Here is a 14,528-nt window from a genome sequence, read left to right as displayed (position 1 = left end):
TTTATTTGGTCGTGTTACGTGAAATTTGTGCAGCCTCATCACACGTCAGAAGGACCGAGCCCTGCGCAGAGGCGGCAGCAGCAGCTGAAGCAGAAGGAGGAACCTGCAGCCAAACAGGCCCCAGCCGACAACTTTTGAGACATGGTAATGTTTATGACACATGCATGCTACTATTCTTAATGCTAGTTTAGATTCCTATTGCCTGTGTGTAGTTTTATTTCAGGTTAGCTGTGGACTTGCGCAGACACTCCGACGCTCAGTAATACACTGCATAAATATAAACAAGCTAAAATAAGTAAAGGCTAAACTTGCTAGTGTTAGTAACACATTAAAAGACATGGGGACTCGCTTTTAGTACAGCCTTGAGTTTACCAGTAGAAAACAAAATATAACGGAAAGCAATGACGTGAAACGGAGATGGGAGCCATTAAAAGTTAAATATAGCATCTAATGCATTAGCAATTCTTGCGGTGTAGCGCGCGACCGGCTCGGTTTAAGGACACACGTGACATAAATTAAAAATTTGTGATTGGACAATGACGTTGCCTACAGCCGTGAGGACCCAATTCCGCCTGTGCTTTTTATGCAAACTACGTTATTTTTCTCTTGGTGTGCAAACATGCGTAGTGATATGCTGCTGATGTGTCATCTAGTCGAACAGGTGTAGGTGAGTTTAGATTAAGCTCTGATTGGCTGAGTGTGGCAGTAGGCGACCTAATTGTAACCAAACCTGATCAAGCACAAAGGACCGGGGAGGGCGGAGGCATACTAGCTTTGCTAATCAGCTGACTTTTAAGTAAGTGAAGGGGAAAAAGTTCAACTGTCCAGGCTAACTGCAGGTGATTGATTTGTGCTTTTGTGTGTCTTTTATGAAGATACTTCTTTATGATTGGAGTTTCTGTTCACACTTAAGCATCAATGTATCAATATGTGTCTACATAACATTAAAAACTACAAAATCACTTACAGCTGTGGCTTTCCAAAGACATTTATCTCCATCAATGTCTGGCAAACATGACGCTCATCATTGATTTTCTTTTGCTTTTGTGGAGCCACACTGCATTGATGAACAAGCAGAGCAAATAGAGACTCTTCTACATCTGCCGGTATGCACAATCGTTTGTTGACCTGGACCTGGACTGCCACTCTGTAATTCAATGTTTCTGAGAGCCTGTTGCTGCAGAATAACACTGTTTGACTCAGAATATTTCCTAAATGATAGATGGCTGGCTAATCGCTGTTGTTCTGCAGGCCATACTGGCTCCTATTTTTGGGCTCATCCTTTTGGGGCTGTTCCACACGGAAGCAAAACAACACACCCTCAGCTCTCAGGATGCTTCTTTCTGTCAGTAAGTCACCAATGAGAGCTGTGATCATAGTGTGTTTGCAATAATACAGTTGTGTTCATATATTTAAAATTTCTTTGAACTGTTCTTTTTCCAGGGTGGAACAGTTGCGCAGCTTAGAGTTATAATATGACAAGAATTAGGTGCACTAGTGTGAGTTTATTTTGGATTTTCTCCAATCCACACAGGGTCAAAAGTATGCATGCACAGTCTTTTCATAAGTGGTGCTGAAGATGCTGCAGTGTCTTTTAACTTGACAAGTCCAAGGCCTATTAAGTTCTTGGTAGTGATCATGGTTGACTACAAGTGGTAGTTTGTCTGTCACTGTGAAAAGGATTTGTTTGACAGCATTGGATCGCCCAGTACTCAGAAAAATGGGAAAGTCTGAGGAGCTCTGAGAAGGGGAATTGTAGATTTGCACAAGCTGGGAAGGGCTACTTTGGAGCAATTTCTAAACAACTGCATATTCCAAATTCAAAGAACTGTACTTAAGTACAAGTTATTCAGATGTGTCACCACTTTGCCGTGGTCTGAAACAGGCGCCTTGAGGCGACTATTGCTGTGATATGGCGCCATATAAATAAAATCTAACTTTGAATTGAATTTTAACTGGAAGAAGACCCAACCTGTCACTCTCACATGAGAAGTAATTGAACAACCCAGGAACCGCCAAGGCTCAAGCCTGCCATAAACTGGAAACTGATTGAAGCAAGTTTTACATGAGGGGGTGCCAAACAAGTAAAAGGCCCCTTTTTCAAAGTCACATAAACAAGCCAAATGACTGCTAGAGAAAAGGTTTATGGTCAAACAAGGATTGAGCTGTTTCGCCAGAATGACAGGAGGCGTGTTTGGTGGACTGAAAGTGAGGCTTTCAAGCCTAAGACCCATGTACCAGCTGTCAGACATGGTGGTGGTAGCATCATGCTCTGGGGCTGTTTGGCTACCAGTGGTACATTGCACAAAGTAGATGAAATAATGAAGAAGGTGGATTACCTCTAAAATCTTCCAACAGCGAGACAGTTGAAATCTGGACACAATTGGGTTTTCCAATAGGACAATCATCCCAAATATACATCAAACTGAATATGGAGTGGCTAAAGCAGGCTAACCTTAACCCAAAGACATCACCTCAACCTGATTGAAAATTGGTTAACTATGCTTAAAAGCCCAGCCTATGCCCGAACACCAATCAGTTTAAATGAATTCTACCTATTCTGCTAAGAAAAGTGCTAAAATATCCAGGCAGAGTTATTCCAAAGTGTCTGCTACAGGTGCATCTTGCAAAGTGACATTGAAACGAATATTAGTGGGGTAGCATGTATATACTTTTGACCCTTTGTGGATTTGAGAAAATCCAAAATAAATTCAAACTTGTGCACCGATTCTTGTTTTTTAAAGTCATTAAAGATGAAAGCTGTGCAATCATTCTTACCTGGAAAAAGAACCGTTTAAAAAAAAAATCATTAAACCCCCCAAATTACCATGACATCTATGCCCACAATGAGTGGAGGTAAACATGTCACCACAGCTGTATGCAGGCTATATACACTTTGTTAAACTACCTGTGTTTATCTTACGATGTGCATCTGTTCACTTCATCCTTAATACAACATAATACAAACTATATAGAATTAGTTTAATTTTAATATGTCTCTTCAATAAAGTGGTGAACTAGAGGTGATCTACCCAGAGCTGGACATTTATGAATGCCTCATAATCCCAAAGAGCCTCAGAGAGCAACTCAGCCAAGTTTGGAAAGCCCCACAGGTGTACTTCTCTACTGCGCAGAAGGTAAGACCTCATTTAAGGAATGTCAGAGCAATGAAATACCCCCTTCTAATCCTGTATTTGTGTCCACAGAATAATTATTCCACTGCTGAGGGTTGTTAAATATGAGCATTTTGTCTTATTAGTTAAAGTATTCTGCAGGGAAAATGGTCAGAATTATTCTAGCAGTTATAGTTTGGGGGCAAAGTTAAACATTATATTTTGTCTCTGTGAAGACAGCGTTAAGTGGGGAAATATGCACATGCTTGTTTCCAACACTAGGGGGCAGGAATGAATAAAAAAAGGTTTCATGTGTACCTAAGTGGGACAGCTCTAGCGTTACATTTCTGAGAGGCATAATTTAAATAACAGCTTTCTAAATCATAAGTTAAAATAAAGTGTTTTTTATATATGTATCACAGAACACTTTAACTTTTGAGTATCCCTGTCCTCTTCTGTTACCACAGCTGCACTCGTCATTGTTTCATTGCAGCAGCCTCTGTCACCAGAGGGGGGTGCAATTACCCCACACTTGTAAGTCTCTCAAGGAACAATTGTCTCAAACAAAGGTTATGTTGTATCTGCACTTATAGTTTGTACTATCAAATTGTAAAGTTGGTAATATTGCTTGGTGTCCTCATTTCTGGTCTTTGAATGACTAAATGTAAAAAAGAAAAAAAATACATAACTCATAAGCAACACACAATAAATCACCACCCTCAGTTAGGTGTTAGTGGCAGTTATTAAAATGAGCTGCAACAGACAGCAAACAAAGATGTGAATGCTTCTCAGTAATGAATCTCTGACATATCTTTCACGAGTTAATAAAGTTTAAGATGAAAACAGTTTTAACTCAAGTTTAAAACACACTAAACACAAGATGAGAAAGATTTTTATCAGTACAGCTGAGAAGGATCCAGCCTAAATCACAAGTATTTAATTGAAGCTACAGCTTTAAATTTCTTGTTAGCCTTAATATTTTGGATAAGTTTAATTTGAATATGAATCAGATGATGTTTACTGCTTGTAAGAAGAAAATGACATTAACAATCCATGCCTAAATACAATTTATATATAATAGACTGAAGCAAGAATGGAAAATGAGGTGACAGTGCACCTAGCTGAGGATGCTTTATTGTTCTCTCCAAATCCTTACATTCAGATGATCTGTGTAGTGAAATTCTCTATGCGATTACTTATCAGTGGATCATTTTCTGTGTAGTTGTGAGCAGCAGATTGAAAGAGACATGCGACCCATTCCACAGAAAGAGCGCTGAAAAATCCTACATCTGTAAATTGAAAACTTAAATTGAAAGCCACCTCGATTTAGGAGCTAGTTTATGAATTTCAGAGCTAAGCAGTCTAGCTTGAACATGATCTATTGCCCTTCTCTTGCCCAAACTCCATTTGATCTATGGTCGTATTATCTGTAATGCTGTCTTACATGATTCTCTTTTATTGCTTGAATCAGTGTCAGACAGCAAAACAGATTACATGTTAGATTAAATCAATACAAACTTTATTTGCTCAGCTTTGAAATTCTCAATTCTCCATTTCTCCTGACACTTATGTAAACACACGCTATTGAAGGCTGAGATTGTCGCCCGTGGTTCTGCGGTTGGTCTGCTGGTCCACCACGCTTTCTGTCACCGTGCCATGCTGCCAGCGCTGCTGCTATTCTCTGCCACACAGCCCTTGTACCCGGTAGCAAGAATACAGAATAGTGGCCGCTGAAATCCACCCACTGTAACACCCACTTCATTACTGGGACGGGATGCATGCCTGCTGAGTAATTGTAATAGAACACAATGGGCAGTAGTCCCATAAACCTCAATCTAAATATGTGCTCATGACCAAAAACAAAAGCAAAGGATCACAAAAACTGCGGATTTCTGTGTCCAAACTTCAGCGCTACTGTTCGCCACTTTGAACTTATGTGTTATGAAAACCTGGCGTGTGTGCTAATGGAGTGTTTTTAGAAATCCTGCTTACTCTCTGCATCTTCAGAAGCATCTACCGTGTGAAGTGAGTGGGATACGCATTGGTTCATGTGACTGAACTGAAAACACGGCTGAATTACGCACAGTCTCTTGAGTAAAGGTAAAATGCTAATCGGTGTAGGACAAATGGAGACATTTTAGAAAGAGCTCGGAGTACAGATTGCTGAAGGCCCCATGTTTGACATGAACGTAGTTTCATAAATATTTTAACCTCTGAACCTGTTGGTGGTCTAAAACACTCCTCTGTGACTGTAAATTCTTTGGAACACATATTTAGATTGCTTATTGCTACAATGAGTAGTAATAAGCAATTGGTCATTATAGTTTGGCTTTTCTCGACTGTACTCCAGTTGTAATATACAAAATACACAGTGCAGTCACCTTATGATTGGGATCAATTAGGAAAGAAGGTCATTACTTTACACTTATAACCTAATTCATTCCTCAAATTTAGCACATATTCCACATACGTGATTATATTGATATCTTTATTATCTTCACCCTTGAAAGTTGCCTGTATAAAGAGCATTTGAAGAAATAATTGGAACCTGTTACTTTTAGTATCAAGATAAACATGATGAGTTGGAATCAGTCAATTATATTTATGTACTGTGAGTCAGATCTCTGTATGCACTGTATAACACGTTTTAAAGTAACATTTTGCTACCGTTGCTAAATATCAATGTGTATGCACTTTACCAGGTGGTCATTATGAAGAATTCAAGTTTATGCTTTAAAAAGTTTCCTAACCAAATTTCAGAAAAAGAAAATTCAAGTCGTCCTATTTCAAATCTAAACTGTTGTTGTTTCAGTCGATATTAATATCTGCTGCAAATGCCAAAATGCTTTTAGGAAGTTTTGATTCGCAGAAAGCAATAGTGAGTTCATCATGTAGATAAATGCTCTTTGGAGAACCAGCAAACTTGCCTGAGGACAGAAAACCTTTGAAATAGAGCTGTGCTTACAGGAAAGAGTAAAGCAAGAGTGAAAATGAAAGCATTTATTATATGAAAAGGATTTAAAACTGTGCATATTTTGCTGTGTTGCAGGTCACCCAGGCGTGCATTTTGGCACAACAAGAGAGCCTTTAAGTGAATTCTGTCCTGGTTTATTTCAGGCTTTATTGACCATTTGTAACAAGGCAGATTGGATTTATTGTAGTCGTTTTGTTTTTAATTATGGAAAGTTAAAAAAAAAAGGTTTTTACATTTATACATGTCCTTACACGTGTTTTTAAAAAGCAGGTAAGAAGCCTTTCCCATGGGTCTTAATTCAGCCCTCGGATAAACTTCTGGTCTTCTGTTTTTACTTCCAGTGAAGTACCAAAGATTTATACGTGCACATGTCTACACCTATATCACTGGCTGCTATTAATTCAACTAACTAATGTAAGATCTAAAGGCACTAAGGAATAAGTGACATACAAAGCCTGCTCGCACTAATGTTACACAGTTTGACTATTTTGTTTAAATCTGAAGGACATGTTTGTCTTGTGTTTTTTTTTAATGAACCAATTAATTCAATTATTTATTTTAGATGCTCTTTTGTGCATCCGTAAGCCTTGTCATGCTTGTTATTACTGACGCTAATGTGTGGTACGTTTTATTTAAATGATTTTTTTTTTTACTCTTATTTCGATGGTCATTTTTCATTGATGTAGTTTGTGTAAACAACACAGGCCACAGGACTGCTATCTTTACCACATAGTTACTCCAAAATTGGAGACAGTTTTAGAGTTGTTTTTCTTTTCTTTTTTTTTTTTAGTAAGGACCATAGCCACAGGGCACATTCTTAGACATGGGGGATTTCAAAGCCTTGTTTTTGGGTAGACATTTCTTGCATCTGGTGGATGGAATGAGGGTTTAAACCATTACTGCGATTAGAGCTGCCTCACTATGATCTCTTGAGCTTGCTTACTGCTGCTAATAGCTGTTTCCTCTCTATTTCCCTCTATCTTTTTTCTTTTTCGCTTTCTCTCTTTCCGTGAATGATTTTTATGCTTTGCTAAAACATGTGGGGGCGTTGAGAGAGGATTTAAATGCAACGATCCCCCTCCTCTTTTTTTGGTGAATCTCAGTGTTCTTTTCTGCAAGCCTCTGATGACGACAGGGCAGCTTTAAGCCTGGCAGTGCCCACGGCAGGCTGCCGTCTCAGCGCTGCCCACTCTCCTCTGTGTTGGCATGCTGGAGAAAGCGAGGGTGGGGTTCCTCTCTAACAGACCCTGTCATTCCTAGGAAAGCCTACATGTCCACCCATGCAGGATTCCTGATAGGTCTTCATGTTGGGGATGTGATAGCGGCGAGATAAGGGTTTTTATTTTCCGTAGGTGATGGCCTTGATTCAGCAGAGAATCTAGAAGATGCACATCTAGCTGAACCAACATGGCACTTCCTGCACTTTTTATATGAAGTTGAGGGTCAGTTAGTGAAACATGTACCATGTAATTGCATATTCATTGTCATCGGGTGGGTGTTTTTGGCTCTGCTGGATTAAAATCAGCCTGTTTGGCTGGGATTCAGGGAGTTTATTTCCTTAACTAATGTTCCCCTTTGTCATCATAACACCCCGTTAAGCTGACCCGTATCCCGCTCCATTCAGACACAGCCCATTACTACACAACATGTATGATTCACACAAGCTTCTAAAGAGGGGAAGAATTCCAACCTTGTGCTACTAGGAGTACTGGATTGATGATGCATATTTATTGCGATGAAGCGAGGCAATAAACCTCCTCCTCGCACAGAAGAAAAATAATTTGCACCTCACGGAGCATGTGTGTGGCATGTGGACCGCTACAGGTGAAAACAGAGGTAGTTATACAGGAAGCCGCGAGGTTTAAGGTTTGCCCTCATTTGGCAAGTCTGAAGAACAAAGAACAGTTTATTTGAAATTATATGTAGACTGTACCTGACACCTGTATATCTCATTTTTACTTATTTTTATTTTTCATTTCTACCACCTTTTCCTTTGTTTTTCCATCCACTGTAATGATAGTATATTCGTTTTTTTAACTACTCTTTGTACCCTGTTGTTGCAGTAGCGTGGCATTCCTTCACCTTACGTTTGCTCTAAGAGCGTAGGCAGCAGTACTTGTATATAGTGGCTGTGAGTAAAATATGATTTCAATTACCATGAAAATGTATTGTGTTATCAATGGGAGGATAAGAACAGATTAAAGAAGCTCTGGTATGCTCTTACCACTGACAATGGTCAGGCTTATAAGCAGGCAAGCTGAATTTGAGAAAATGATTCACGGTTTGACCAAAGCCCTAAAATCTAAAGCCAGCTCAACCTACCAACATACATTTAAGAGGAACTTTTCTTTTATATTGATTGGACTTTTTTTTATTTGTTTGTTTTTAAAGGTCAATTTTTTTTCTTGGCAGGAGAAATAAAGGCTGTCGTTCATTTTTAAAAACGTAACAACTGAAGACAATGGGCGACAGTTGTGAAATTCGTTAATTAGATTCAAACTTGCCTCAGCGCAAAGGTAATAGCGACGACTTAGCGAAGCAGCAGGTCTTTAATAAAAATACCACCTGAACCTGTGCTGCCTCATTATTATTCAATATTCACACAGAAACTCTCTCTCTCGCTCTCTTGTCGGTTCATATACATTGACTGCAAGATCTGTTCAGAGATTCATAATCCGCATGGGAAGTGTGTCTGCTGTGGATACTTAGACAAACATACAAGATTAAATTTCTATTTATATGAACCACAGAAACCTAACATTTGCCAGAGAATCACTGTAAGATCTGCAGACGACTCGGTTGTGCTTTGACACAGTGAGAAACTTGCACATTTTCCTTAATGTGTTCTGTCCAGCTGGGGGGGGAGCGGAGGTAGAATAAACTAGAAACTTTCCTTTGGATACTTAGTCGTAGAATATTGCGTCTTAAATATAAAAAGGGTGACTAGAGACTTGAAACTTTCCAGACAGATTTACTGAGGTGCCTATGTGTGAAACTGAGGTAATTGACTCCCCCCCCCTTTTCTTGGACAGCTTCTTTTGTTTTACGACTAAGTAATCGCAAAGTTATAAGTGATCAAGTGAAGTTTACTTAAGACCCAGAAGCTTGGCTTAGTGGCATTTTGCCCAAAATGTTTTGTGCTTCTCATTTGTGGTCCGGCACAGGGGTTTAGTTACAGTTGTGTCCCAATCCTCTGATTCACCTTCTTTAAGAACAGCTTCGGGGCTGCTCATAATGCTTAACTCTCCATAATGCCATCCCCTTCATCTCCCCAGTGGTCTTATTGTCTTAAACTCAAGATGGGGAGAAAGAGTGTAAGAAGAAAAAAAAACAGGTTAATACATGTTTGGCTCAGGCAAAGTATCTTTTCAAAGACAGACTCTATTTAAGTTTTTTGGAGAATGTTCTTCTAGTGTTTCTCGTTTCTCCCAACTTGTTTAGTTACACTTTCCTTTTTTTTCACTGCTTTTTGAGGTAAGTTAGGTTGCATTTGACATTAGAAGGCTGCTCGCTGTCATTGCAGTCAGGTCCATTGGCGCGTCGATTGATCTGAGGGAATGATAAAACTGTCTTCCATGTCAATTTCCTTACCCTGTAGTTTGGAAGCAGAGAAAATGTTATGCAAATGATTTGTTAATCCCTTTACATTATTTGTTCCATTTCTCCCTTTCATTTTCACACTCAGTGTTTCTAACACAGCGAGCTGACAGGCGGACACCCTCAGACTGCTAATTCTTAAGATAGCAAAGAAAGTCAGTCATCCGTCCCACATTTAGTATGCACTCGCTTCAAATTAATCAATGTGACTTTAATGATTTACCTGAAAACCGATCCTGAAAAGGCCTTCAGCTGCCTACATTTTAAAGAACTTGAACTTTAACCTTTGTTTTTTCGGTTTTGTTGTGCATTTCTTTTTTTACATGCTATCAGCAGATTAACAGTCTCAAGGAAAACATTGACCTGCGCAATTAAAGCTATAAAATCAGCATAAGCAAGATAAGACGGCTGAGCCTAAGCCGAGAGAGCACATGAAACTGTGACCAGTGTTTTTTTTTGTTTTTTTTTTCCTCTCCCCCCTTTCCTAGTTTTGTTGTCCCAAAGGTTGGTGTTAAAAATAATAAGAAAGAGGTGGGATGGTCTTAGATTCAAGAAGCTTAAAATGCAAAATCTCAAATAAGCCCAATTTTTTCCACCCAATAGCGTTGCGTTTTGGTGGGTTTGTGTTGATCGTCTCAACTGACTCACATGCCGCCCCTCCCCAAATAAAAACACTAGAGATTTACGTGGCTTTTCAAAAAATGTATCTAGACATTTATCCAGCTTAATCTTCTTAACATATTAAAGTGATTTGCTTTACCCTGAAGTGGCTGAAGCTGCAAGCTCACCGCCCCTCATGGCACTAAGACCTCAGAAGCATTGTGGACACCTTCCGCTCCTCATAAAGAGGGAGGTGGGCAGAAGTCGACCTGCTTCTCATCTGTGGAGCTGTGGCTGTCCCCACTGTGCGTCCATTTTACTTTTATTTTTTTGTTCTGTTATTAGTCCAACTGTTGCACTCAGTCAGTGTTCTTAGGCACATGGCTCTGCCAGCACTGCCCACACTGTGGTGTGGAGGTTTGGAGCTCTCAGCTTTTGAGCTGAACTGAAAGAGCTCTCTCACAGAGTAGGTGTTGGCAGGATGCTTTGTTTCTTTCTGTGAATGTCATAAGAGGTATGGATAATGAGAAAACCGAAGCGTAGTGATGGCATGATATATCTGGGTGCCAAGTTTATGCCTGACTGCAGATTTGGGCATTTTCAGATAGATGATGTGCTTAACCTTTTCTTCAGACGCGACACAAATCTGAGAATCAGTTGTGACAGTTAAAATGTGTTTTTTCCTTAAAACACCACTTAACAAGCCGGCCAACTAAAAGGTCCTGGTCAAACTTGAGTATTGCTAATGTCCTTACTTGGCATAATGCTCTATGGATGTGCCTGAGGGCATTAGTGTTGCCAGATCTCATCAGGAGAGCTAAGAGTTTACACTTGGAGATATTCATTGTAACTGAAGTCTTTGACCATCCATTGTCATCGTGGTATTTAGCTTAATGTGTGTCAAAGTTAAATGTGACATTGTGGTCAACATTTTTTTTAAAGATGTGGTTAAATTCAGACAGGACCGGATGGGTTTGAATAGGTTTTTTCCTTTAATGAATGAAATCATCATTTAAAAATGGCATTTTGTATTCACACGGGTTATCTTTGACCAATATTAAAATTTGTTTGATGATCTGAAACATTAAGTATGACTAATATGCAAAAACCAAGAAATCAGGAAGGGGCTTATATTTTCTCACGGTACTTGTACTATTTTTGAAGTGGGGCATTAGGAATGCAATTCAGTTGAATTTTATTTATATAGCACCAAATCACAACAACAGTCACCTCAAGGTGCTTTATATATAAGGCAAAAACCATACAATAATACAGAAAGAAAACCCAATAATAGGATGAGCCCTTATGAGCAAGCACTTGGTGACAGTGGGAAGGAAAAACTCCCTTTTAACGGGAAGAAACCTCCAGCAGAGGGAGAGCCCTCTGCCGCAACTGGGTGAGGGGAAGGGAAAAAATGAACGAATAAATGCGAAGCTTTGACCACAAAACCTTTAAGTGTTACTGCTGAGGGAATATTAAAGTTCTCCTTTATGGTGCAGTGTAGCTGACCTGATACCACATATCTGCATACGGGGTAAAAAAACAGGTCACTCATGGCCTATGTGTGTGTGTCGTTTTAGAGTGATGACACATAAAAAAAAGGTGTTGTTTGTCACACATACATGGCACGAAATATTTTGTAACAAGAGCACTCAGAGAGCACAACTCCCTCCAAAGGGCGTGACCTTAACCATGACCCGATTGTCACCTAAATTAAATCAGCTCAAGCTGTTATTGGTGTCTACCATCTCACAAAATGTAAACATGGCATCTTGAAAACTGGACTGCTTGACTGCTGACAAACAGACAGACAAACTGTGTTATTTGGGTTATTTGGACATCACATAAATCAATGCGGCAAATACTTTCTCCTGAGAAACAGAATCTTGACTAGTTTGGGTAGATTAGCTTGAAAAATGACTCAAAGAACTAGGGCTGTGCGATATGACCAAAATTTCATATCCCGATATAAGAATTCTATTGTCTGATAACGATATAAATCACAAAAATGTAACATTTTTGTAAATTCTGTGACTCTCGGGCAGCTTGACTTGCGGGAAGTGTTTCCAGCTGCGCGTCATGTAGCTGGAGTCGAGTGTTTTAACCGATGTATGAAACTATACATTTTTAGACATAAGTTGTAACAGCCGCCGTTTTCTTTGTGAGTATTTATTACACGGTGTGCTGCGGGGAAAAGCCTGTTCTAACGTTTGAGTCTAAGGTTTATTTTTTAGCACCTGGCGGCTCTCTTTTACTTCTCATCCGTAAATAATCTGCTCTTTCACGTGATTCAGTTTATTTTGAAAAGTCTCAACAGGATCTTGAGCTTTATTGTGAAAGGTTTATGTGGAACATAAACAAGCGGACACGCGATGGTTTTACCGTCGTTGTTGCTAAACACAACGCATAAAAACAGGCGCTTGTCCGTCCTAAGAGAAAGAGAGAACTTTAAGAAATTAATATAGCCACTACAGTGACCATCAAAACAATGAAAAAATATTGCTGTAAAGAGTTTATTTTGCAACACCACGAAACAAACGATAGCGTAAAATGAAACGATAGACGTTTTTATATCGTCATCCGATATATATCGTTATATCAAACAGCCCTACAAATAACTTATTTATGAGACCAGTTGCCGACTTATTTGCGATAATGACACATCAGTTATGAGTATAGTAACTGTTATAACTCTAATCTCTTAAATTGTATGCATTTATGTAGAGATTTGATTGCAGAGCACAATTCCAGATCATATACAACACGGCATGAAAAGAGCGTAATAGTGTTGTTATGTCGCTGAACAATGGATCATTTACAATGAAACTAATGATCTAGATCAGCGGTCTCCAACCTTTTTTGTGCCACGGACCGGCCTTTAATGTGTCGCGGATAAATACAACAAAATAAAACTAGTACCGGTACCGAAAAAAAGAAGATTTATTCATAACGCACATGAAAAGACCCAGGAAAACAGAGTTAACGATCAAAACGATAACAAAATAACGCTGAAAACTTATAAAAACCCTGAAAACTGTACATTTCACACCTGAGCCTCAACTTTCGCGGCCTGGTACCAAACGACACACGGACCGGTACCGGTCCGAGGCCCGGGGGTTGGGGACCGCTGATCTAGATTGTAATAAAACACTGATGACTCATTATAAATGTTTTCTTTTCCCAAAAGAAGAAGAACTCTGAACTGTGTTGTTACATTTAACATGCAGATATAGGTTTCAGGAAATGCATTTGCTGCTTACGAAACAATATAATTTTTATGTAGGTTCCTGACAGATATTACTGGACAGGAAAGACACAACAGACAGTGATCATTGAGACTCTCACAGAGAACATGCTGTATGTTCCTGTCCTAATGACTTGACTGTGTTCCCGTGAATCTGTGCAGTTATTAGGATTGTGGCTTGTGGAATGGAATGTATTGTTTTGGTTTATCTCTTTTCATATTCAAACAGCTACATGACCTCTTGTACTTGGACTAAATGTCTGACAGGTGTTAAAATCATGCGCTGAGGGTATCCAGATAAATGTTGTTGAACGTAGCAAAGCTCCACTTCAAACAAACTATGAGTGGTAGCTTCTTTTCATAGCACGCAGAATAGAAGAAATTGATTGGAACTGGGAGGCTTAGGACTGGATTTTCCGCAACCATAATATTTTTTTTTTTAACAACTGCAGCTTAAATTTAGATATTTTTTTTTCCTGGCTTTGTTTTTTTTTATATTTCTTTGTCCAAATCCTATCGAGTGGTGCTTCAGGTTTTTCCTTGAGTAAAAAGTTGATATTGTTGTGAGGAGGGAGAAAGGACTTTTTTCATGTGTGCAGGAATGTAGATTTCTTCCCCCCGTGAAATCCTAATTGTGCCTTGGAGGGCTGGTAGGGTATCTCTGCTCAGCTCAGCTCAACAGGATTTGTGTCTGTGTATGTTAGAGTATGTCTCTTAGCTTGAATACGGATATAACCCTTTCATTGCACAAGCTGCTGATTTTTCATATTTGCCGATAGGCTGATCCTGTGTATCCGTAGCTTTTTTTGTGGAAGACATTGAAAGTTTTTGTTTGGGAAGCTTCCATATTTAATTTTTCTTTCCACTTTAAATATTTGATATTTGTTAAGAATTAATGCAGATAACGTGCGGACCTCTTTTTCTGGCCCGGCGGTTTCTTTCGAAACTCCCGAGAGCAGGTTCGGTCAATAGTGCATGGTCAGATGGATGACACATCGCA

At 39.3% G+C, this 14,528-nt stretch overlaps 1 protein-coding gene across 2 annotated transcripts in view; it reads left to right on the top strand.

Annotated features, from left to right (window-relative positions):
* The first annotated feature begins 2 nt into the window (after positions 1–2).
* pebp4 (phosphatidylethanolamine binding protein 4) overlaps positions 3–14,528 on the top strand; it is a 52,815-nt gene continuing 38,289 nt past the window's right edge. Inside the window, exons 1-4 of one of the 2 annotated variants that reach the window (XM_004544320.3) lie at positions 40–144; positions 1,053–1,106; positions 1,252–1,349; positions 3,011–3,137. In XM_004544320.3, the coding sequence (XP_004544377.2) occupies positions 142–144; positions 1,053–1,106; positions 1,252–1,349; positions 3,011–3,137 (282 nt within the window). In that variant the 5' untranslated portion in view covers positions 40–141. Of the gene's footprint in view, positions 145–1,052; positions 1,107–1,251; positions 1,350–3,010; positions 3,138–14,528 lie in introns of both variants that reach the window. The other variant, XM_004544321.3, reaches the window with a different exon arrangement.

Source organism: Maylandia zebra, linkage group LG12 (genome assembly GCF_041146795.1).
Source record: "Maylandia zebra isolate NMK-2024a linkage group LG12, Mzebra_GT3a, whole genome shotgun sequence".
NCBI lineage: Eukaryota > Metazoa > Chordata > Actinopteri > Cichliformes > Cichlidae > Maylandia > Maylandia zebra.
This window is presented reverse-complemented; position numbering and strand designations above follow the sequence as displayed.